This window comes from Apiospora phragmitis, assembly GCF_038363925.1.
Source record: "Apiospora phragmitis strain CBS 135458 chromosome Unknown utg000011l:1.0-3236445.0:1.0-3240683.0, whole genome shotgun sequence".
Classification (NCBI taxonomy): Eukaryota; Fungi; Ascomycota; class Sordariomycetes; order Amphisphaeriales; family Apiosporaceae; genus Apiospora; species Apiospora phragmitis.
The window spans coordinates 2,981,005-3,004,084 of record NW_027117411.1 but is presented as its reverse complement, the minus strand read 5'-3'; the positions used below and the strand labels follow the sequence as shown (position 1 = coordinate 3,004,084).

At 49.6% G+C, this 23,080-nt stretch overlaps 8 protein-coding genes across 8 annotated transcripts; 5 read left to right on the top strand and 3 right to left on the bottom strand.

Moving 5' to 3' along the window:
* Positions 1–2,562: 2,562 nt before the first annotated feature.
* On the top strand, positions 2,563–3,426 carry PG994_013664 (uncharacterized protein; the record flags this gene model as incomplete). Its single annotated transcript, XM_066865073.1, has 1 exon — positions 2,563–3,426. One exon carries the CDS (start codon positions 2,563–2,565, stop codon positions 3,424–3,426), a length of 864 nt encoding a protein of 287 aa, XP_066710034.1.
* Positions 3,427–4,531: 1,105 nt separating this feature from the next.
* PG994_013663 (oxidoreductase vrtI) lies at positions 4,532–5,787 on the top strand (the record flags this gene model as incomplete). Its single annotated transcript, XM_066865072.1, has 3 exons — positions 4,532–4,821; positions 4,902–4,968; positions 5,056–5,787. The coding sequence occupies 3 exons, from the start codon at positions 4,532–4,534 to the stop codon at positions 5,785–5,787; spliced, it is 1,089 nt and encodes a 362-aa protein (XP_066710033.1).
* Positions 5,788–6,940: 1,153 nt separating this feature from the next.
* Positions 6,941–8,438, top strand: PG994_013662 (FAD binding domain-containing protein; the record flags this gene model as incomplete). The annotated part of the gene is given in 5 exon segments (XM_066865071.1): positions 6,941–7,125; positions 7,139–7,777; positions 7,843–7,898; positions 7,968–8,298; positions 8,354–8,438. 5 exon segments carry the CDS (start codon positions 6,941–6,943, stop codon positions 8,436–8,438), a joined length of 1,296 nt encoding a protein of 431 aa, XP_066710032.1.
* A 721-nt stretch (positions 8,439–9,159) lies between these two features.
* On the bottom strand, positions 9,160–9,686 carry PG994_013661 (uncharacterized protein; the record flags this gene model as incomplete). Its single annotated transcript, XM_066865070.1, has 2 exons — positions 9,160–9,393; positions 9,672–9,686. 2 exons carry the CDS (start codon positions 9,684–9,686, stop codon positions 9,160–9,162), a joined length of 249 nt encoding a protein of 82 aa, XP_066710031.1.
* Positions 9,687–12,447: 2,761 nt separating this feature from the next.
* PG994_013660 (uncharacterized protein) lies at positions 12,448–12,762 on the bottom strand (the record flags this gene model as incomplete). Its single annotated transcript, XM_066865069.1, has 1 exon — positions 12,448–12,762. One exon carries the CDS (start codon positions 12,760–12,762, stop codon positions 12,448–12,450), a length of 315 nt encoding a protein of 104 aa, XP_066710030.1.
* Positions 12,763–13,292: 530 nt separating this feature from the next.
* PG994_013659 (uncharacterized protein) lies at positions 13,293–14,284 on the top strand (the record flags this gene model as incomplete). Its single annotated transcript, XM_066865068.1, has 2 exons — positions 13,293–13,793; positions 13,961–14,284. The coding sequence occupies 2 exons, from the start codon at positions 13,293–13,295 to the stop codon at positions 14,282–14,284; spliced, it is 825 nt and encodes a 274-aa protein (XP_066710029.1).
* A 37-nt stretch (positions 14,285–14,321) lies between these two features.
* PG994_013658 (uncharacterized protein) lies at positions 14,322–15,144 on the top strand (the record flags this gene model as incomplete). Its single annotated transcript, XM_066865067.1, has 2 exons — positions 14,322–14,419; positions 14,739–15,144. The coding sequence occupies 2 exons, from the start codon at positions 14,322–14,324 to the stop codon at positions 15,142–15,144; spliced, it is 504 nt and encodes a 167-aa protein (XP_066710028.1).
* Positions 15,145–15,731: 587 nt separating this feature from the next.
* Positions 15,732–17,877, bottom strand: PG994_013657 (uncharacterized protein; the record flags this gene model as incomplete). The annotated part of the gene is given in 3 exon segments (XM_066865066.1): positions 15,732–15,748; positions 15,815–16,094; positions 16,114–17,877. The coding sequence occupies 3 exon segments, from the start codon at positions 17,875–17,877 to the stop codon at positions 15,732–15,734; spliced, it is 2,061 nt and encodes a 686-aa protein (XP_066710027.1).
* Between the last annotated feature and the right edge of the window lie 5,203 nt (positions 17,878–23,080).

The window sequence follows — 23,080 nt, the reverse complement described above, 5'->3', positions numbered from 1 at the left end:
CATCATCTTTACCCAGTGCCAAACCCACGCGTGGCATGCTACACATTGGAGAAAATCTTTTCGAGGCGCTTCGATACCTGCGTCTACCCAAGGAAACACGAGTCATGTGGATAGACGCACTCTGCATCAATCAGGATGATCCCGAAGAGCGAGGACGCCAAGTCAGGCATATGGCCCAAATTTACAGCCGGGCGCGCACAGTAGTCGCTTGGCTTGGTCCTGACCGCGACAATGCTGGAAAGGCTTTGGAAGGGTTGGCCCATATAGGAGAGCAAGCCGAGATCATGTTGCACGACAAATATAGCGTTGTGCCTTCTCCAGATACAACAGAGCCCACATGGCATTATTTCAAGGTGGACTTGCCTTTCGACGACGTCTTCTGGACAGCAGTCATCCGTCTGATTGACAGGCCGTGGTTCTGGCGGGTCTGGGTCGTTCAAGAAATCCAAAGGGGGAAGCTCGATTCCGTTTTGCAATGCGGATCCCACAAGATACCTTGGTTGTTGTTCCGACATGCCGTAAAATGTTTATGTCCAAAGATCGGCCGTTTCAAAGCGCTCGAACACATTCGAGCACTTGCTGGGCTATGCGGTGCTGCTTCTGAGGGTCAGTTTGATCTCGAACTCTCCAGCCTTACTCGTAACCGCCACTGCTCTGATCCCAGAGACATCATCTACGGGCTCCTCAGCCTGGCACCCCGGAGCTTCAAGAAGCATTGTATGTCGACTACAGTACCGATTTCCGACTCGTATACAAACACTTTTTCATCACGTACGCTACCCTGCAGAATAGGAGTGATCTCTTGCCGTTGGCTCGGTGTCCTTCAGCAGCAACAGACACCAAATTTCAACCTTGGCCAAGTTGGGTGCCTGACTGGCGGGATAGGGGTTGCATGATGACGTGCCATGGAAATGTGTCAGCCTCGGGGCAGTTCTGTGCAGAAATGTCCTTTGGGGTTGAAAATAATGACTGTTTACATATCCGAGGAGTTGTCTTGCATGAACCCGTGTCGTCCATCATTATCGAGGATATTGGGCGTGTGGCCGATGCGTTTGGGAAGCTCAAGGCATTGCTGGAACAAGGAATTCAGGGGGTCACGATGCCAAGTACTGACAAATACCGGATCAGTATAGATGGCTACATTGACGCGTTCAATCAAGGTCTCATGGCTGAACGGTTCGTGGCTCCTCCCCTTGCGACCCCCACTCGAAGGAGGTTCCGAGACGATGTCTTACAAAATCCACGATTCACGCTAGAGTCAGAGGAGAGCCATCCCAGATGGCGGGCAGCTAACGAAGTCATTCGAGAATCCGTTTGGCCCGGATCGAAACTGTTTCTGACAAGACGAGGTCGGCCAGGTTGTGTTAGTGTGTCCGAGGTAAAGCCGGGTAAGTACTCTACTCGTCACTTACCCTAACTACCCTATCAGCAATTCATGGCTAGAGTCCAAATTGGACACTTTCCTCAGCGATTCTCTGATCACATTATTGATTCATTTGCCGCAGATGATACCGTATTCATACCACTTGGCTGCCATTTCCCCCTCAGTTATCCGTGCTGTAGGCGACAAGGGCAATACGTTCGAGGTGATTGGCCTCGTTTACCTAGATGGCGTCATGGACGGTGAGGCCTTGCTTGGTCCGCTACCTGATGGGTGGCGCGCACAGTATGATGGGTATGGAAGATATGGGGACAAAGGTATTGTATACAAGAATTTGGCGACACGTGCGAGGGTGAAAACCGACCCCCGGTTGGACAAGATACCAGTGCCGCCGGAGTGGGAGTCGGTCCCTTTTATACGGAAAAGGATTGATCCCAGACATTGCTGCCGATTCAGGGACAGAGTTACGGGAGAGCTGATCAATTACGATCCGAGGATGACGAGCACAGCCCTCCGAGAGCGAGGCGTTGACATCCAGGAAATCACGCTAGTTTGATAAGGATTTCCGGAGAGGCGAGAGGGCGGGAACAGTAGGATTTATATGCAAGCGTATTGCTAGTAGGCTCAATAAGGAGACTCGATCATGGGAGGATACGAATGCCTAAGATATGACGACTGGGATTTGGGCGAGCCGTGTCGGATGTAGACATGACCGTTATTAATCCCATTATCGGGCTCCCTACGTTGGTATTGTCTCTCTCGAAATGAGAGACTGCGGGACTCACTCCGTATGCATTTAGATAAAGACACAGATGTAGTAGTGTCACTGAGCATACCATGAGCAGAAAAGGAGTCGTCATCTATGATAGTGTAGCACGAAGATTTACAGTTACATAGAGATTTCATTTTCATTATTACGAACGTCATCTCATCTGACTCCTGAGTCCGTTCATCTGATATTGAACGAATGAAACTCAAATCTGAAAAGGTAATATGCCGTCGGGAGGGTAGGCGGGGAAGGGGTAAATCGATGACAAGGCCTAATCGGGTCTTCCGAATGCCCAGCCAAGGGCCCCACATCCTTCGGCAAGTCCCTCCCTTGCCTCCAGAAACTCACAACAGCCGTTTACTCGACTTCCTCTAAACAAAGTCTGTTCTTCAAATCAGGACAAATACTCAAAATGACGAAAATCACAACGGCACCGGTTGCCAATGGGCACGAGCCGCACAACATCTCCGCCATCTTGAACTACTGGGACGACCCCGACGACGGCTCGAGCCCGACGCCCATCTACATCGGCAAGGGCCGGATCACCAACGAGCGCCCGCACCTGCCGCACCGCTTCACCGTCGCGGACGTGACCAGCCGCGAGGGCGACTTCACCCTGGACGGCCAAGGCTTCCAGTACCTGCAGCACCCGAGCCACGAAAAAGACTTCGTCGACGAGCAGCGCATTCGGGACGACTACTACCCCGAGTGCGCCGCGCTGCTGAAGCAGACGACGGGCGCGCGCCGTGTGCACATCTTCAACCACAAGGTGCGGCGGGGGCCGACACAGTGGCACCACCTGGGCCTCCAGAACCTCGCGAACCGCGGGCCCGTGACCAAGACGCACGTGGATCAGTCCTACGCCGGAGCGGAGCTGCGACTGCGGTGGGAGCTGCCTCAAGACGAAGCCGATGAGATGATCCGCCAGGGGAAGCGGTACCAGATCATCAACGTGTGGCGGCCGATCCGGACCGTCCTCAAGGACCCCGTGGCTGTCGCGGACGCGAACACGGTGCCGGACGAAGACCTGGTCAGCGCGATTATGGTGGAGGACGACTATCACGGGGAGCAGTGGGTGGTGCGGCACAACCCGGCGCACAGGTGGTACTTCAAGCACGGGCTCTCGCCCAACGAGGTGCTGCTGATCAAGTGCTTCGACTCGGACCGCTCCGTCGCGCGACGGGCGCTGCACTCGGCGGTCGAAGATCCAGCTTACAAAGATCTGGAGTCACGGCAGAGCATCGAGGTCCGATGCTTGGTTCTCTACGATGACTAGCTAGATTTATACCTATGGACTTCAAAGTCTTGGTGTTTTGGGTTTGAGTTCATCTGATCACTTCAATAGCAACATTATTTAAGCTTATCATGACTCAACATCATCATCCCTGAAATTTGATTCCATCGACGATGGCTGTACAGAAAGTTGTTGTTTATTGAATCTCACGACATAATCGAGACTGCCGCTCTGCAGTCCATTGACAACTGCCCTTATCTCTCGGCCGGCAATGCTGCGGGTGCCGATCCATATCCGGGGCGATAGGTCCCTCAGGAGCCCGAGTGGCGTCTTCATTGATTGCCCACCCTGATTTCGAAATGTCGCGTAGACGGTGCGGGGTTTGTCGTGGCAATCAATCTATCTCAAAGTGCAAGTGGATATTTCTGCAGCTCCTGCGCCAAGTATTGACGACCAATGCCGTCGCGCCGCGCGTAACTCGGGGAGCTGTTGGGGTATCTACCGGGCCTTGGCGTGCGACTCTGCTATAGGCGTACCCCAACACAAGACCTCTGGGCATTGCGACGTCCATGCAGGATCCCCTCACGCGAACCATCTTTTAGCAGGCTGCAGCGATATATTATCTATGCCGCCGCGAATCTTTACTTGCTGAGACATGGCTGCCGAGGCACGTGTTCCGAATAATGTACGACGCGCCAAGGAAAGGAGCATCATCGAAAACGTCGTGATGAGCTATCATAGGTGGCCATATGATACCGCGGCGCTCCTGCGATTGGGTCTTGGCTTGTTTCAATGAGCGGGAGCAGAGAATATGGCGAAATGGCCGATGCATGACCGATAAATGAAGCAGGTGAGGGGCACAGAAAGCCCAGATCCGGCATTGCACAACGTTGGGGTAATGGGATGTAGGTTCAATGGCGCATAGACTACATCACGGAGGCGATCCTGAGTAGGCGGAATCGACCTTCCGGTGGCATGCAGCCAAGCCAAGAGCGTCTCGGAACCATCTATAAAAGGGGGAGGGAGACGGAGCAAAAAGGGGGGATCTCGAAGTCTCGCCCCCTTATCGACAATACCAACCACCCTAAACTCAACTCCGTTCTTTCACTCTCATCAACACAGACAGCGGCACATTCTAATAGCAACCATGGGTGTCACCAACGAAGTGCCCGAGACCGTCCAGTGGAACGGGAAGCAGGTCCCCGTCTACCCCATGGAGACGGTCAACTTCTCCAAGATCCTCTGCCAGGAGCCCAAGGAGGTCGAGAAGGCCGTCCGCATTTGCCAGACGCAGGGCTACTTCTACATCGACCTCTCCGGCATCGACGGCCGCCGCCTGCTCGAGGACCAGGAGAAGACGCTCGACCTGATGCACCGCTTCTTCGAGGCGCCCATCGAGGAGAAGAACCAATACGGTCTAGTCTCGCCTCATCTTGGGTACGTTTCCAGTAACACAAGCCACCCCGCATTGTGCCACCAAGTTGAGATATTATACTGACCTTGGCTCGATGGTCTAGATATGAACCCATTGCTTCCCGAACTGGTGTCCTTGAGGGAACCAAAGACGGCTACGAGATGATCAAGGTAAGACAGCGCAACTCCTAACACCCCCGCCTTTCCGTTCCAGTTCAATCTTCATTCACCGAGCAAACCACTGACACTCTGTGCAAGGTCGCCCGCGACGAGATCCAGCGGGACAGCCCGCACATCCCCGACGTGATCAAGAACAGCGGCGACATCAAGGTGCTCGAGAACGCCATCGCCGGCAGCAACGTGGTGACCAAAGCCATCCTGTCGGCCCTCTCCACCGGCCTGGGCCTGACGGGCGCGTCGCGGTTCGAGTGCTCGCACCGCAACGACAAGCCCTCGACGACGACGCTGGCCATGATGCACTACATCCCGTCGGACCCGGCCAAGGACAAGCAGATCGGGCACCAGAAGCACACAGACATCTCGTCGCTCACCCTGCTCTTCAGCCACGAGTGGGGCATGCAGATCCGTCCGCCCGGCGCGCGCGAGTTCGGCTTCGTGAAACCCAAGCAAGGCTGCGCCATCGTCAACGTCGGCGACTCGCTGCGGTTCGCGAGCGGACACACGATGCAGTCGTGCATCCACCGCGTCGTGCCGTACGACTACGCGCAGCACCGCTACTCCATCGCCTACTTCCTGCGCGCCGAGGACACGACCATGTTCACGGACCCCGCCGGCCGCTACGTCACGGCCGGCCAGTGGCACGACGAGAAGTTCTTCGCCTTCACCACCGACGCCGAGCTGCAGAAGCAGGCGCCCGCCCATATGATCCTCGGCGGCATGCACGAACCCGAGGCCGAGGAGCTCGAGGACGGCGTCGAGGTCATCGCGGCGGCGCCCCCAGCTGCGGCGCAGCCGATCACGGTGGTTTAGGAAGAGACGATCATTATAGCTACCCATTCATGCCCATATGTACATAGTAAATCCAAAGATTGAGACACTAAATTGCGCGTTTTCGTAGGTAATGCCAGGTAGCAAAAAGTGCATAAACATACAACACCGAGGATTCCCAGGTCGTCACCGACCCTAGTACTAATTCGGCTCTCTGCTGCTTATATATGGGAGAGCGGACGGGATCCCTAGTATTCAGCAGGATATGGTCGTATGTACCAGAAACTGCCATTGCTGGAGTCAATATGGCATGCGTTACCGCGATAGATTGTTCAGGTTCGTCCCAACTTGCGCAACACCTTGAATTGCCAGGGGAGCAGTTTGGGCCAGCCACCGCGTTGGAGAATAACCCAGCTCAGTACAGCACACCACGTCATGTAATGCATTTGGGTTAAACCTTTTATCAGCATTGCTTTAGTAGCAGCAGTACTCGATCATGCACTATTGAGTGGCCATCAACTTCTGATGGCCGGCTTGGCTCCCCCTGTCCCCTGCTGATTCGCGATCTCGGCTTGGTGAAGCGGGCACGCACCCGTAGCAGTAAAGACTGGATCTAATTAGCGCTTAGGCTAACCGTACCTAGTCAACTATACACTGGAATAAACGCCCGCCAAAGCGCTCAATGTGTACTTACCATGGAATCAACGCTGGAATAGCTGTCGAAAATCTGAAGCGTTGAAATGTTCTTCGACGTCGATTCCGATTTAGACGTGTAATTAATTATTGGACGGTCCGGGAGGCGTTATTCCGTATGTCAATGGTGGCAGGATCCTGAACTGCAGTCCATTGGTTTATCTAAACCAGCCTAGCCTGCTACGGACCTCCTTGGCGTATGCGGGTGAGGCTCCCTCGGCCCCCCTCCACTTCTCCAACGCCGATCTCAGGCCACAACACAATGACATCCGGCGTTGCCCCTTTTGGGATTTTGCGTTGAGGGGTAAAACCTGCATTCCAATTTGTCCTTGAGCTTGGCTTTTCAACATCGCTTGAATCTGAAAAATGTGAAAGCCTGTTTCTGATGATGCACTTTGTCGCCCTTCTGCAGCCGCTGACGCATGGCATTCGACTTCTTAGTGAGCTTCCTTAAGCACATCGTCTTATTAGCCAGTGACAATACATGGAACTGCCAATGGAAATGGCCTTCGAGTCGCCTCTCCATGTTCTCATTGTTGGAGGCGGGCTAAGCGGCTTAGCCACAACCATTTCCGTGTCGCTTGCCGGACACAAAGCCACCGTGTTCGAGGCAGCCCCGCAGCCACACCCCTTCGGGTCTGGAGTGCTGACCTGCCCAAAACGGGACCAGGCTGCTTTCAAGATGGGGTATTGGTGTTAGTGATGGCGGCGTTCCAGAAGCAGGCAACAACCACACACCCATCGCGCGGTGGCAACTGTGTGACTCTTACGGGGCACCACTCAGCCCCGATCTGTGGACGGCTGGCGAGGATGGTGATAGCGCAAATTCGCATCAAAAGGAGTCCCAGCCGCCATTGACGTTCCACCGAGTCGATCTACAAGCGGCACTACTGCACCGAGCTCAAGAGGTTGGGGCCACGGTCCGCTTCGGCGCTCGCGTCACGAGTCTGGACGACGAAGATGATGATGGAGGCGTGACGATACAGCTCGAGAGCGGCGCGATGCACTGCGGAGACCTAGTGGTTATCGCCGAAGGCACCAATTCGCGGCTGAGGAATATCATACTTGACAGACCTGTGGATCCAGCAGCTACGAGATACGTCGCGTACCGCATCACCGTGGATCGTTTCACGGTGCACGATCCTGCTTTGCTAGCCTTTATGGACGCCGCTTTCATCCGCACATGGGTCGGAAATGGATCATACGTCTCCGCCTTTCCAATGAAGAGAGGTGCCCAGTTGAGCATGATGGTTCTTATTCCACATAACCAACTCCTGCATGGAGCGACTACCACACCAACGGACGAGCTCGGATATTACTTCAAGGACTGGGACGTCTTGTAAGTGGCATACTGAGCCCCTTTAACACTACAAGTGGCTTTCCTAGACGTTGATTATGGTCTAGGCTGTCTTCCATGATCGATGCTGCGCAGAGAGTGAACAAATGGACAGCGGTACACTGTTAGTTGTTTCACGCATCCCAGCCACGAGAGTCGACCAGTAGCTGACACAAACACGTCGCACCAAAAGTACCAGAACTACCAGAGAATTGTTCGCCGCAGGGCACGAGCATTCTCGTCGGCGACGCCGCAAACACCATGTCCCCCTTTCTGAGCCAGGGCCTGAGCCTGGACCTCGAGGACGCAGCAACCATAGGCTGCCTACTCGGCCACGTGCGTAGCGTGTCACAGCTTCCTGCAGCCACTGCCCTATATGTTAGAATACGAAACGCGCGAGCGCAGAGGATGCGGGAGGAGACGGTTGTCTTCGAAAGCCAATTGCGAGCTACGACTGGTGGTGGCTGCAGAAACGACGAAGAGAGTTCGGCGCCAGGGGCTGGTTCTTCGTGTCCCAGACTTGAGTATGTATGATGCCCCCCCATGTCAATACACTCTCTCGACTGACTTCAGGAATAGGATTGGGCGTCTGGCACAAACATGGATGTGGTCCTACGACGCATATGCAGAGGCTGAAGCGGCTTTCAGGTCAGAACCATTTTAGAGACATTTATTGGTCGCAACCGGTCTATCAAACCGAAACGAGCCTATATTATGTGCTACATACTCATGCCGGGGCACGCATATGGTTTATATGACAGTTAGCCAGTCAACAGCTAGCTTCCAGGAATCTGCGGTCTTCCACTGCAAACAAGGTTAGACAGGCTGGCCATAAACGCATGTTTTATTCATGTTTCGTTTGCATTTTTTGTCGAGGTCGAATCGATCTGGCATTTTTCTACATTAACGCTAGAGCGTTGGGCGGCGACGCAACCAAGCCCGGATTACGATGGGGATTAGCGCGTGTCTTACGCGGAGAGAACCTGACCGCTGCGTCACCTGGACCTATACTTACATATTGAGTGGCGCTGAGGTGAGCAGAAAGGTGTATCAGCCCGTTTTGGCGCAATACTCGGAGAGTGCTTTGAGGTTCCAGATCTCACCGATGGTCAAACCAAAGAGACTCAAGAAGTAAGGGTGAAGTACTGGGATATCGTCGAGATTCAGTGATGAGAACTTCGAGGCGGTTGATAATTGATCGTTTGGTTTTTGCTTACCTAGGTCGCCACCATCGCCCACAGTGCCGTCTGGTTTCTGCGGCGGGTCACTTCGAAGGACAGGTCGTCAGCCGCCACGGCAGCGAAGTGCTGGTTCCAGAACCACTGGACTCCGAGGGTCGGCCATGAAATTGCTGTGTCATTGGGTGCGTGTTCGGGAGAAGGGGTTTATGCGCTATACATGATTACCTTTGCGGCTTTCTCGTTACCCTCGATACCGATCAAGCCACCCTGCCCGTCCATCATCTTCTGCAGCTGCTGCTCCGCGTTCATCGGCGCGATGTCCTCCGCCATGCCGGTGTGTACGACCAGAAGGTCGCCCTTCTTGAAATCCGCCCCCTGGTGCGCCGCCACCGCCTCCAGGTCCTCGACCGTGATGGTGTGCCGACTCACGGGCTCGTACTGTGCCAGTGGTCAATGGACGGGATGCGCTTCTCGGGGTCGTATGCGAGGTGATCCGCCGACCCCTGTAGTTGCTCCTTACCGGCCTGAACGTCAGACTTCAAGATATCCAGCTGGCAGCAGGCCACTTAATACAAGAGTCCCCATGCGCACCCCTTGGACATGCCTTCCACTCGAGGTAGACTATCGAAGTCAGGGAGGTTGTCAAATCGCCCATCTTGGAAAAACTAAGGGGTGGCTTGGTTGAAGAAAAAAGTGAAGGAACGTCCAACGCCTACTGATACTGCGTGCATAACATGCGGCTTTTAGAAGAGCAGAGCCTCATACACTTCAGTGGTTTGCGAATCCCTGTCGCAACCAATCTGATCGGATGAACCCGACCCCCTACCAACTCTTGGCGTTAGTATTACACTTTTTAGGATAAACGGTATGTCACAAGATGGAATTAAGACAACCCCTCAAATAAACGGTGAGTCCACTCCTCCTAAGATACTGGGATAACGGGGAATAAACATCAGAATAAGGAGGAATAAACGCTGGAACAGGAAGGAATCAAACTTGAAAGTCGCTTACCGGCGGCATGACTCGCCAGTAACACAACACGCGAGAAAGCCCCGAGATGGGGCCTTTCCCAAATAGTACTAGACACTAAATATGTATCTATATAGATTAGTCCGATTGAAGGGGTTCGGCCAACGCTGTACATTAAGCGGTTATAAGTGCTTATTATAGTAAATATATCAATACGATCCAAATAGTCTTGCCCTGCAGAATATGTTTGCTTCTAGCGTATTTACTAGGGTGCATAGGCCGCTGTAGTCCTCAGTCCTGTTCCCTGCCGTTGCGGACTCTATCGAGTAAAAGGTACGTTGCGATGAAATTGAGGATGGAGTTTTTGGTCTTTTCAAGGACGGGTTCCTTGATGCAGGAGATTCTGCGACAGCTTCTGGGTTGCGTGATGGCGTAGGAAAAGTATATGGCGATGAAGCTAAGGAGGGAGTCTCGGATCTTGTCAATGACGGATTCCTTGATGTTTTAGACTCTGTGGTAGCTTCTGACCTGCCTAATGGCGTCTTTGATTTGCTAGCGAGTACTGAATGAGATAGAGTTTTCCTTCGAATTGTGTATGTGTCCTTGTCTTTCCCCTTAAAGAAGGCTCTGAGCTTTCCGAAATTGACTTGGGATTTAAGCCCGAAGGTATAGATGCTAGCCTGGTATTGCTCGACATTATGAATGTGTTGACGGCTTCTTTTGGGTTGATAGATTTAAGGGTATATTGCGCGTTGTTGTGAGACTTGATTTCTGGGCCTCATATCGAACCAGAGAAAACAAAACGAAAAAAATGAGGGTTGGCGGTTAAAAGGTTCTGGTATTTATATAGGGCAACTGGGGGGTTTGAGCTTTCAAGTCTCTGAGTCACCACGATCGGAGGAAGGTTGAGAATGTTTGCGCACGCTTCGGTAGGTTGGTGAGCAATGCCCATATATCGGAACGTAGATCAACTTGTTCTCCGTCGCAGCCAAGCACGAATGGCCCTCCGACGCTAGATGATGTGGTTCGGTGCAGCAGTCGGTGACAACGAGCCTCTCTAGTACTGATGCAAGGCATGGGAAAGGCTCCGGGTGTTGGTCGCGACGCTGGTGATCGTGGTGGTGAACGGGGCCGAGGAGCAAAAATAAACGTCCATGGCTTGGGTGAGGTTCATTGTTGGTCAGCTTTCGTGCCGCCGTATTGAATGAGGGTGATTTCAGCGAAATGACGGCCACCAACCCCTTTATGGCGACGGGAGATGGAATACCAAACCACCCCCTTTTTAAATCGGAGACTTGTATATAAGTAGATATGCTATGCAAGATACGTTGATGCGTCTAATCAAAGACACTGCCAGCCTTTCGAGCCATCCAAGTCGTTGCGAGCTACTCAATTCCCATGCTCATCTCCACTGACGGGCTGCCCGATTGCCAACAATCTATACATACTTTACTTCACTCCACGCTCTCGTAAGACGTCCTCCGGTCTTCGAGAATAAACGAATCCCGTCCAATTCTGGATTCCGGAGGTCCCGCAGGAATCCCAATGGCATTCGCTGCCCTCGTCTCTTCCCCCAACCCGCGATTCCATGACTCATTAAACTCAGTGTTTTAGAATATCTAAATCCGAGAGTGGAATCGTTACCTACAGATGGTGTAGCTCCGCTTCGATTGGGATCTCAATTGAGTACGAAACTCTCTTGGTCGACAAGCTGTTGGATTCTTTCGTATAGTCAAGACCAGCCGTGCAGACGTATGTAAACTGGGCAAAGTCATCCGTGGAACCAATTGAAAGAGCAAGAAAACAAGAAAAGATCAAGAGAACATTCTAGGCATAGAGTGGTATGAACACAATAACGGAAAGAAGAATAAGAGCACACGTCGAAGCGTGATAAAAACACGACACACACATACACGCCTAAGAGGGAGACACTTTACTTGACATAACTGGTTTTGACGGGCAGTGGTTTCGACGGACGACAGTGTTGCTGGACAAACGACAGTGTTGCTGGACGGACGATAGTGTTGCTGGACGATCGAGAGGGACGACGCTACTGATGGGTGGACAAGGGTTGACGAGACGGTGTTTTGTTGACGGATGACGGAACAGTCTTTTATCGACGGACGACGGTACTGTGTTGAAGCTTCGCGGATGGCGAGCAGTATTTGGAAGGCAGCAGAATTCGGGCGTAGTTGGAAGACAGCGGATGACGGTATAGGCGACACGTATTCTCCTCAAGGAGGAATTCTTCCAAAGTTTCTTGTCGATATGATGTAGTTGGCTAATAGCCGATCAATAACCAGCCGTGCTAGGATGCAGTAAACATGTATCGAGCCTTAGTTTTACCTGTTTTCGCCACGAGTTTATCGGAGTCAGCACCGCAGAAGTGGCATTATTTCGTGGAGGATGGGGCTTGCCGGAGATTTGGGTCGTCGTGTGCTCATCTCCCTAGACGGCAGAGCTCGCGTCGGACGTCGAGGACTTGGCGTTGGGCGATGAGGAGTTGAATCGAGTGTTGTGGAGTTATCTCAGCTCATCAGGGTCTGACAGATGGAGGCTTGGCCTCGAGAGCGACGGTGCTACTTCTGACTGTACTGAGGCTCTGTCGATGCGGATTATTCTTTGGGGAACTTCTGTATTGCCGTTCAATGATTCTCGAAGCAGATTGAACTTGCCAGGTTGAGCAGTGTATTTGCGTGGCGCAGCAGTGCCAGAGAGCTCGTTTGGCAGATGTCGTCGGTATTCGGGAGCATGCTCTGCCCCGGTATTCCAGTAATGGAGACCCCTTGTGAGAGGCTCGACGCGATGGTTGACGGAGCTGAGAGTAGGAAGCTGCATGATACTGGGACTTTCAAGTAGCGAACAGTGTAGACCACAAGTGTGAAACTTGAGGACAGCACGTGTGGATGTGTAGCAACACCAGATCTGTGAAAGCACGGTGTAGGTCGAGCTTTAAGGAGAGTTATATGGCAACAGGGTGCACATCAGGACAGTTGCCATGAAGTATGCATGGGACCTAGGTGTATAAGGGGTGAGTCTGACTCTCCGAGCGATGTAGGCTAATCCGAGATGGTATCTTGCTTATTGTGAAGTATAAGCTGCTTTCCGTGGTAGAGTAAGCGTGTGGCTAGTTAGGCTATAGAGAGTTGTATATAATAGTGTACTAAAGTATCGGGCGAGAGATTCGACGTATTTAATAAGAATATGTAGTAATGCTTAAATTCGTGTGGGGATTAGAGGCCGCTAAGATTAGGAAGTAGACGTTAGAACTAATTCGATACTTTGAGTCTACCGATGTTTGTTGAATAAAAGTCAAGGGTCGAGGAGCTATTAATGTATCCCGGTCAGTCCAGAAGAAGCCGGAAGCGATGGTTGGTGCGGATAAATCAGGGCACCGCTCTGCTGCCCGTATCGGGCCGCTGCTGTATTTCCCGACGCTCCCTGTTGGCTCGCACGACGTCCATCAGTTTCTTGCACGCCGCCGCATCCTCGCCGTCCTCGGCCCGGCGCAGATTGGTTTCGCTGAGGCCGACCACGTGGCGGTACTGGTTCTCCATGGACACGTACGGGAAAATCATCATCATCTCGGCCTCGGTGGTAAAATCGCCATATCCCCCACCGCCCTGCTGCGGCGCTCGAACACGGTCGCGCAGGCGCCGGGCCCATCGTCGTTGTTCCTCGGCCTCCTCCCGCTCCGGGTGGTAGCTCTTCTGCGTCAAGGCAGACCGATACTTCTCCTCGTCGAACAGTTCGACGGCCTCGCTCTGCGCCAACACCAACTCCTCGAGCAGGAGGGGGCTTTCGGCGGCGGAGGACCTATTGCCGTGATAGCTCCTCACTCCAAAATCGCCCCGAAGAATTCCGCCCAGGTGATACAGGCTCCCTCGTAATCCGTCTCCATCACGATGGCCTTGCAGTCGACCAGCTCGACCTTCCGTAAGGACCCCGGCGACCGTGCCCGGTCCGCGATATAGGCCGCAAGGTCATGACTGACGAGACAGTTCTCGATGCGCAGCTCGCGCAGACGCGGCGCTAGGCCTCCGCCTCGGCGCATGCCGCCTCGCACGTGCTTGAACCCGTAGGGCCACAGGTCGCCGTCGTCGTCGGGGACGTTCAGGGGACAGCTCGGGTGCGCCGCGAGCGCGAGCCGGCGCAGCGGCATCGACGGCGCGGCCAGGTGCTCATAGAAGTTCTGCACCAGGGCGGCGAGGAACGAGCGGCAGCTGTCGCGCAGCAGGGCGCCGTCGGCGTTGCCCCAGAGCCCCAGCTCGAGCGTCTCGAGGTGGCCGAGGAGGCGCGCCCAGCCCCGTCGGCGCCACGTCGTCGCCTCGGCCGCCGGCAGCAGATTCACGGTCCGTAAGCGGCGCACCCCCATGTTCTCGGTCAGGGCCTGCCACATGGCGGCTAGGCCGGCCCGCCACTTCTCGTGCTCCTCGGCGTACGCCAGGTTCTCGTCGCCGTCGTCGGGGGCGACGGCCCAGACCTCCTCCCAATCGTGGTCGAACTCGTGCCCGGGCGCGACTTGGTCGTCGGGGCCCGACGTGAAGCGGATCGTGACCTATCGTCTCTCACCGTAAGTATTACTATTTCTAGAACAAACGGGATGTCTCAGGAGGGAATAAACCCAACTCCTCGAATAAACGGTAAATCCATCCCCCTTATAACACTGGGATAACGAGGAATAACGGCTGGAGTAGAAAGGAATAATCCCCGAGAGTCGCTTACCAACGTCACCGCAGGCAGGGTCTGGCCCGTCAGCAAGTGGCACGTCGGGTTGGGCAGCCCGTACGTAGCCCAGTCGGCATACCGACGAGGCGGCTGGCCATCTGCGTCTTCGCCGGCTTCTTCCTCCTCTTCGCTGTCCGTCAACGGATCCTCGAGGCCGCTCAAGTCCATCTTGAGCGACAAGTCGCGGGCATAGTGTCCGTACTTGGCCATCACGTGCGAGATGGCGTCCTGCTCGACGGCCGGTTGGAGAAGCGGATCGTCTTGTACAGTCCGGGGACCAAGACCTGGCGGAGACGCGCATCCACTTCGCTCAGGCACCGCCTGTCGTCGAAGGGGAGCGCCCGGCCAATCTCGCTCAAGAGCTCCGTCGGCAACTTCTTGAATAGCCCGGACGCCATTTCGCCTGCTTGGTCTGACTATCATGTAGGACGGAAGACGGTTGAGAATAATGTCAAGCCACTTGTTTTATTGATCTTGTGCCACCTCACATAGCCACTTCAGCTGGGATGCGGGGCACGTTTCTGGGCTGGGCTACATACAAGCGCTGGAAGGATTCATTGGCAGACAGGGGCTAGGTAGGGAAATACTGGGCCAGAAAAGAAGCAACTTCACATGTAGAGTAGTAGCTGCTTGGCATCTCAGGATATAACAAAATATAAAATATTTTTCTACACAATTATCTGTGAATGCGTAAGTCATTGCATGTTCTGGCACGATGAAGCGAGATGGGCTGAGCAACAGCCTCATCTATTCACTAATTGCGCTCTCAGGAGTTTCATCACTGCGAACCTCTGGCTGTACTATTGGGTCCTGGAATCCAACTGGGCCGAAAAGTTTGGGTTTGTGCTTGGCTGGGAGGCCATCGTGCTTGGGTGTTTCGGACATTGAAGTTGTCCCGTCCTTGTTGTTGATGAAGACGCTGCTCCAAAGGGTTGCAAGTATACGGAGGAGTTCAACCAGCCATCTAGGTAGCTGAGAAATATCTAGATCAAAAGGTTCGAAACACTAACCGTTGTCTATTATATCTAGTTCCTATTTGGACGTATAGTAATGTTACCCATCGGTAACAGCGCCCTTCTTTAAAAACTGATCAAATCTGTAGATTGGTTAGCCAATATGCTTTGGATGTAGGGAGGCATACGGAGATAGATGAGTTCCTTACCTCGACCGAACAATCCCCTCTTCATCCAATCCATCGCCATCAGCACCCGCGTCCGCGTCCCCACGCTCTGCGCAAAGTAGACCCCGCGCCACGCGTAGACGGCCCAGAGCCCGCCCGTCAGCCCCCAGCCGCCGCCGAGGTCGAAAACGGCCGAGTTGCCGACGTACGCCAGGCTGCCCAGGTGGTGGTACTCGAACGCTTTGTAACACGCCGCGTCGACGTCGCCGTCGCGGATGTCATTGGCCGAGAGCCCAGCCGCGCTGCGCGCCATCACGTTGAACTTCTTGCCTGAGGTAGACCCCTTGCTGGTTGGCGCGCTGCGCCGTGGCCGGGAGCGACGTCAGCTTCGAGTCGATCTCCCCTAGCAGCTCGCGTAGCTCGCCAAAGTCGAGCGTTCCCGATTGGTCCTTATCGAAATCGTTGAACAGCTTGTCCAGGCGTCGGAGGTGGCCCACGGCTTGGGGGAAGCGCTTCTTCACGTCCGCGGCCAAGCCTCGCCAGTCGGCGAAGCTGAGCTCGAGCGTCTCGGGGTCCTTGCCATGCTTGAAAGCCAGGCCACGCAGGAAGGAGACGATGTTGTTGGCCACATTGTTTTGGACCGTGGAACAGTCTCCGATAGCGTAGACGTCACCGAGAGGGGTGCCATTGAGACGCAGATGGGTGTCGGTTTCCAGGGCATGTCGGTTGGTCTGTACATGGCCAAGTTGGTCGGCAATGCGCTTGCAGAGTTCAGCTTGCGCGACACCGGTAGACCAGAGACAGAAGCCCATGGGGAGTTCTTTGGTCACGGTCTCGCCGTTCTCTCCCTTCTGAGTAAAGATGATCTTGTCACTCTGGACTTCCTTGACGCGCGAGTTGGTGAGGACATCGACCTGGTCACGAGAAAAGCGGTCTTCGGCGTATTTGGACAGCGCCTCATCGTAGGTGTTCAGGATGTGACCGCGACTCTGAATGATATGAACCGAAATCTCGTTGCGGAGTAACTTGGGGAAGCGCTTAGTGAGGTCTTCGTTCAGCAGATCGAACAATTCGGCGGCAAACTCCACCCCAGTTGGCCCGCCGCCACTGACTACAAAGGACAGAAGTCTTCGGCGTTCAGCATCGTGGGTGGTGGGCAGGCAAGCGAGCTCCATGTTCTTGATAACCTGGTTGCGGATCATACGGGCGTCGTTGATATCCTTGAGGAAGAAGCAGTTCTCCAAGCCCTTGACACCGTGGGGGTTCGTGGTAGAGCCAACAGCGACGACCAGTTTATCGTAGGGAACATAGAAACGAGTCTCTTTGCCACGCGCATCGGTCTGGGAAACCTCGACGAGTTTGTGGGAGAAGTCGACGTCTTCGGCATTGGCGCGCAGGTAGTGACCGCTGATACGGGCGAGGATACGCCGTATTGGTTCCACCAGACTTCGCATCTCGAGGGTTCCGACAGTCGCAGAGGGCAGCATGGGCGTGAACAGGAAGTAGTTCTTGGGGCTAATGACAGTAACATGGTAATCGCCTGGGTTCAGTTCCTTGAGCAGAGCAACACCGCCCCAACCGCCACCCAGTATCACCAGTCTCGGCTTGTCTTTGACGGCTTGTTTCTCTTCGGTGTCGTCGTCGTCGATCAAGACGTCGAGAATGGGCAAGTCTTCGGGCCCGCCCCGTTTCGGCTGGAGAGCCAATTCGGAGACGCGGCATTCGGCAGCCTCGGCGGATTCCTTGTAGGTAGAAGCATCATAGAGGAAGAAGGCGGCACCGCAGAGACCGACGAAAGCGACGCCGGTACCCACGAGGGCGGCAGAGCGGTACATGAAGTTGAGGAGAAAAGATCGTCGTTGGGGCAAGGGGCGGCCGGACAGAGGTCGCGTCACAGTCTTGGGAGGGAAGAGCCATTTCGAGGGAGAATCGTGCTTGGCTTCAGGCGAAGGGGGTTTCGAGAACAGGCGGAATTGACGGGCCTGGGTGCTATTGAAGTGCTGCTTCAGCATTGGCTGTGTGAGGCGACATGTTGGAGAGGCATTCGAGGCGGCGTGCCGGCCAGCGCGAAGGGCGCCAGCCAAGACAGGCGCTGCTGTCGGCATGGGAGTCTGGCAGGTCAATCAAAGTGCAATTGGACAGACAAAACGAGGGGACAGAGGGTGTCGCTTAGAAAAGACGCGGTATCATGACCAACGAGCGATCAATTGTCAGAGAAAGATGTTGAAGTCTGCGGTGTTTTCTGTCACAGTGATTTCCCATGGGGACGAAGCCAGATGGATTGTCGAGATGCAGAACAGTGGCCCAGGGCCCAAAAGCTTTGTTGCAATGCGTCATTGCCCGAAACTACCGGCAGCTACGACCACGGCGGGGCACCCTTGTTGCCTGTCCAAGCTTGGCGTATTTTGGCAGCACTAACAAGTTCGCTATTCGCCATTCGCTACCCGCCATTCCACCATCTTCTGGAATACGGGAGGTGCTCCAATTCCATGTAGCAAGTCTGCAGGGCGTGTTGAGTGACGATGTATTCGCGTGTCGATTACGGAGCAAACATGATCCAATCTATCGGTTGGGTGTATGGTCAGATTGATCCTGCCCGCAATGTTGATCTTGGCCCCACCCACACTTATCGTTCCTTATCTGATCATCTCATCTGGCTGAGGCAGTGAACAGCATCATATCATACCGGTAGACACGCAAGTCGGTACATGCAACAGGCCATACAATTCTGACCAGTAAAGCACCCATCGACGTGACATGATGTTGTTGGCAATATCCCCCTTTCAATGACTTCGATATACCACTTGAGGACTATTTTGTCTACATTACGTGACGAACCAACTGGAGACTGATTCGAGGCCGCTCAGGGGCTTTAAGTCTCACCTCGCCTCGCTCCATTCGTATCTACCTTAAGTACCTACACGCCCATTCATTAGACACATTTCACATGTCTAGACCTACTACTTCCGCCTGTTAGTCCTGCGCCTCAAGCTGCTGTCGCTTCCGGCTCCACAGCAAGGCCGGTTTCGCCATGCTGATGCTGGAGACTATGAGCCATAGAGTCTGTGAGTGGTGACCCAACTCTCGCGTCCCACCAAAAAAGATCTACACCTGACCAACGCGCACGGAAGAGCAATTCGACGATGCTCGGGACTCAAACCTCATCAGAGATTCCCCGGAGTTCGCTCGCCATTTGCCAGCTCCATGCGGCGTACTACCATCTCCGTGTTCTTCTATGCTCCACTTTGCTCCTGCCGTGTCACCTTGCGTTGCGATAGGTCCCGATGCCAATTTTGTTGTATCGTCTTGCGTAGTAGATAAACTTTATGTTGGGTGGGCCGAAGGAGTGTATTGTCTGATCTCCTTGGCTATCCATCTCCTGAAGCCCGGATGAAGGCTGGGTCTTTATAAACCTAGTTAGAAGTGAACAGCGTGTCTATAGAAGGATCTAGATACATTTGGAGTCTGGTAGACTTGTAGAGAAATGCGGAGAGATATCTCTTAATATGGCCCCCTAAGTCTATTATAGGACAGGAAGTAAAGTGTTAACTAGTTAAGCTAAGTAGCTTAGTAAATCTCTTATAAGTATCTTTCTTTTAATGGATTTATTAATTTATTAGCTGCTATTTTAGTTTTTAATATATAGATTAGTTTAAATAATCCTTTATTTTATATTTTATAAGTTAAAAGTATTTTTTTAATAGTTTTATATTAGTTTTATAAAATTTAAAAACTATATAAACTATATTAAGTCTTATAATAGTCGCTAATTAAAATAGCGAGCTTATTTTAATATTATAGTTTTTAATCGGCTTTATTTAATATTTTAATAATTAAAAGCTTAAAGGCTATAGCGTTATAATATTATTTAAATCTTAAAATCTAAATTATTAAATTAAAAAAGATAGTCTTATTAACTTTATCTCGTTAAATATCGATATTTAAAAAACGTTTAACTTCTTTTGATTCTTTAATTTAAAAGCGTTTTACTAGTTTATTTCGAGCGTTATAAATGGTTATTATATTTTTAGTAAAGATAAGTATATCGTTCACGTATAAGATAAGTAGTGCTCCGGTTCTAAAGTATCGAAATAAGCAGTTGTTTAATTTAAGAGGTTCGAAGTTAAGTGTAACGAACGCTATCAGGGGTCTAATAGAAACCTTAGTAGAACGTACGGGGGTTTATATTAATAATACGAGAAAGTATTTAAACGTGTAATAAGTGAATACTTGTTAATATAATAAATAATAACCGTGACTTAATCATAACTAAGTATAAAACCTGAAAGTATTTATAATAAAGTCGTTAAAGTAATATATTTTATTAATAAATTAAGATTAATATTTAAATTAATTATTAAAATAAAGAATATTTATATAAAATATATAAAAAACGTTTATAATTAAATATTTAATCCCTCCTTTATTAATTTTTTAAATCACGTTACGAACTAGTAATCCGCTTTAATTAGCTCACCGGGAGCGCCGTAATCCGGTAGCTCGTAGCTCGTTACGTAACTCCTATTAGGTACCTATCCTCCCTATAATTTATCGTAAGGTTCCCCGTATCGGGCGCCTATTAATCGCGGAGTATAAATAAATTTATATCGGCGTAGCTAATAGTTTTATCGATATTAATAATATTATAACTTTACCGAGGTATAGTAATTTTATACCGATACTTTTTATAAGTCTAGCCGTATAATTAAGCTAGGTCGTAATATTATCCTCTCTTTTTTACTATTTTATTTTTAAAACGCCAGGTTTTATAAATACCTTAATCTTCCTATTCTATTAAATTTAATAAGTCTTTTTCTTATTTATTACTTTTATTATAATATTTATTTATTATAATATTTATTTATTATAATATCTAGTCGTATCGAAAAGTCTTCCGTTAAAGCCCGTAAACGTTCTTTTTTTCGCAACTATATTACCCTTAATAGCTAATCCGCCGATATACCTTATTCGTATTATTTTAAAAATAAAAAACTAAATTATCGTATCGCCGATTATTTTTCTCGTTACGAAAAGTATATAAATCGCGGCCGTTAATACAACGGTTTCTTAATAGCCTCTTTTTTAAAAAAGGTTCTAACGCAGTAACGCAAACTAAACGTAAACGAGGAGGAGGCGAGCGAGAAATTATTATCGCTTTATTCCGAATTGGCTAAGTTATAATCCTAATTTACCGAGGCGGCTAGGCGCCTTTCGAAAATTCGAAAAATTCGTCGGAAAGTGAAAAAACGGGGTACTAATTTATTTAGCCGGGGTATAAAAGAGTTAAATAAAAAGAATAATATCCTCCCTACCTTAGAAAGTTATAAGAATTATTTAATAAATAACCTTCAGCATATAGGTATCCCTATAGACGTTAACTAGTCCTCCTTAGGTTTACCGGACTTTAAGGATTTAGGCCTTTTAATATCCCTTAAAATCCCTGCCGTTCGAACTCCTAAAGCTCCTTAGCGGTATTCGTTAAATATTTCTTAAACTCCCAGGTATTATTTTCCGATAAGTATCCTTTTCATTAAACGAAATATTAAAAGCCTCGTCCCCCTCTTTCTTTTATTAATAATCTTCTCGACTTCGTATTTATACTAATCCGTCTCGACTTCTAGCTATATATCGATATATACGTTTTTAAAAGCTAATTCGAATAGTAATATATAAAATATAGGGTATATCCGTATTATCTTAAATAATAATAATCGATAATTAGTTTTTAAAATAACTTTTACTATTTTAAATAATCCTATCTTTTTAAAGTCTAGTTTATCGCTAAATTATTTAGTTTTAATATCGCGTCGTAAAAAGTAAACTTTTTCTCCCTCTTTTAAAATTAATCCCTTCAACCTGGTCTAATCGGTATATTTCTTTATTCGTTCTTATAAGAAAATAAGGTCTTATTATAAAATAATTTAAAATTCTTTTAATTTTTCGACTTATATAATCGCGACTAGTGCTAGCCCTCCTTCTAAAAATTATCTAATAATCTCTAGGTCGTACTCATAATTCGCCCGAAATAGTGAAATACGCGTAGTTTCGTTATTTACGTTATTATATACGAACTACGCTATAGGTAACAACTTTACCTAGTTATCTTATTCGTAATTAACGTAACATTATAAGTACTGCTTTAAAATCTAGTTTATTTATTTAATTTACTTATTTATTTATAAGTAATAAGCCGTGAATAGCTTATACTTTACACCTAGTTACGTTATAAACGATTTTTAAAACTTAGTTATAAATAGCTTATCCCGGTTAAAAATAATTATTTTTAATAATCCGTACTAGCTAACAATAGTTTAAAAAAATATATACCCAAGGTTACTAGTATCGCTAAACTCCTTATACGGCAAAAAGTAGGTATACTTCGTAAACTTATCCGTAATTATTAATATATTATTATATTCGACCTAATTAGCGGTTCCGTTAATAAGGACAGCTTAATAACGAAATTAAGTACGATTATTTTCTATACCTTATCTAGTGGTAATATAGGTTATAATTCTTTATACGGTCGGTGTCGTGCAGCCTTAACTTTATTATATAGGTCGTATTCGTTAATAACTCGCGCGACTTAACTCTTTAAGTCCTCGTAATTAAATAGCCGTATAAATCGTTTCTACGTTTTAAATACTCCTTAATATTTATACGCGAGGTATAAGTAGAATTCCTAAATAAATTCCCGTCGATATTATTCGGGAATAAGGATCTTACTTTAGTAATATATTAACCTATTCCTCGAGACTTTATATAATAGTTATAGGGTAACTACGTCCATTTATTTATAATATTCTCCAAACCACGCAACCTATTTATCGTTATACTAAACGTAGCTGGTTACGTTTAGGTATCGTAACGGCACGAGGTTGCCGTCGTTATTATATATAAGGATAGTCCGGGTTTTTAATAGGATTTCCTCCTCATAGTTTAGTTATCGATTAAAAGCGTGGGCCCTTCTATTATCGCTGCTTCTATAATAGATAATAACGAAGTTAAATTCTAATAAGAATTTAGACCATCGTACTTATTATTTATTTAGTTTTTTCGTAATAATAAATATAAACCTTTATTAGTTCTATTATTCCGCTAAAATAATATTTCTATTTTTCGAAGGCTTTAATAATAACTATTAACTCTTTATTATAAATTTAGTAATTAAGCTCTAATTTATTTAATTTTTTTAAAAAAAATATAACGGGGTATAACTTTCCGTTATTGTTTCGTTAATTTAATTAGCTTCTGATCGTATAGTTCAATACGTCGATTTTAACTTTAAAGGGTTTTATAAGATTTATT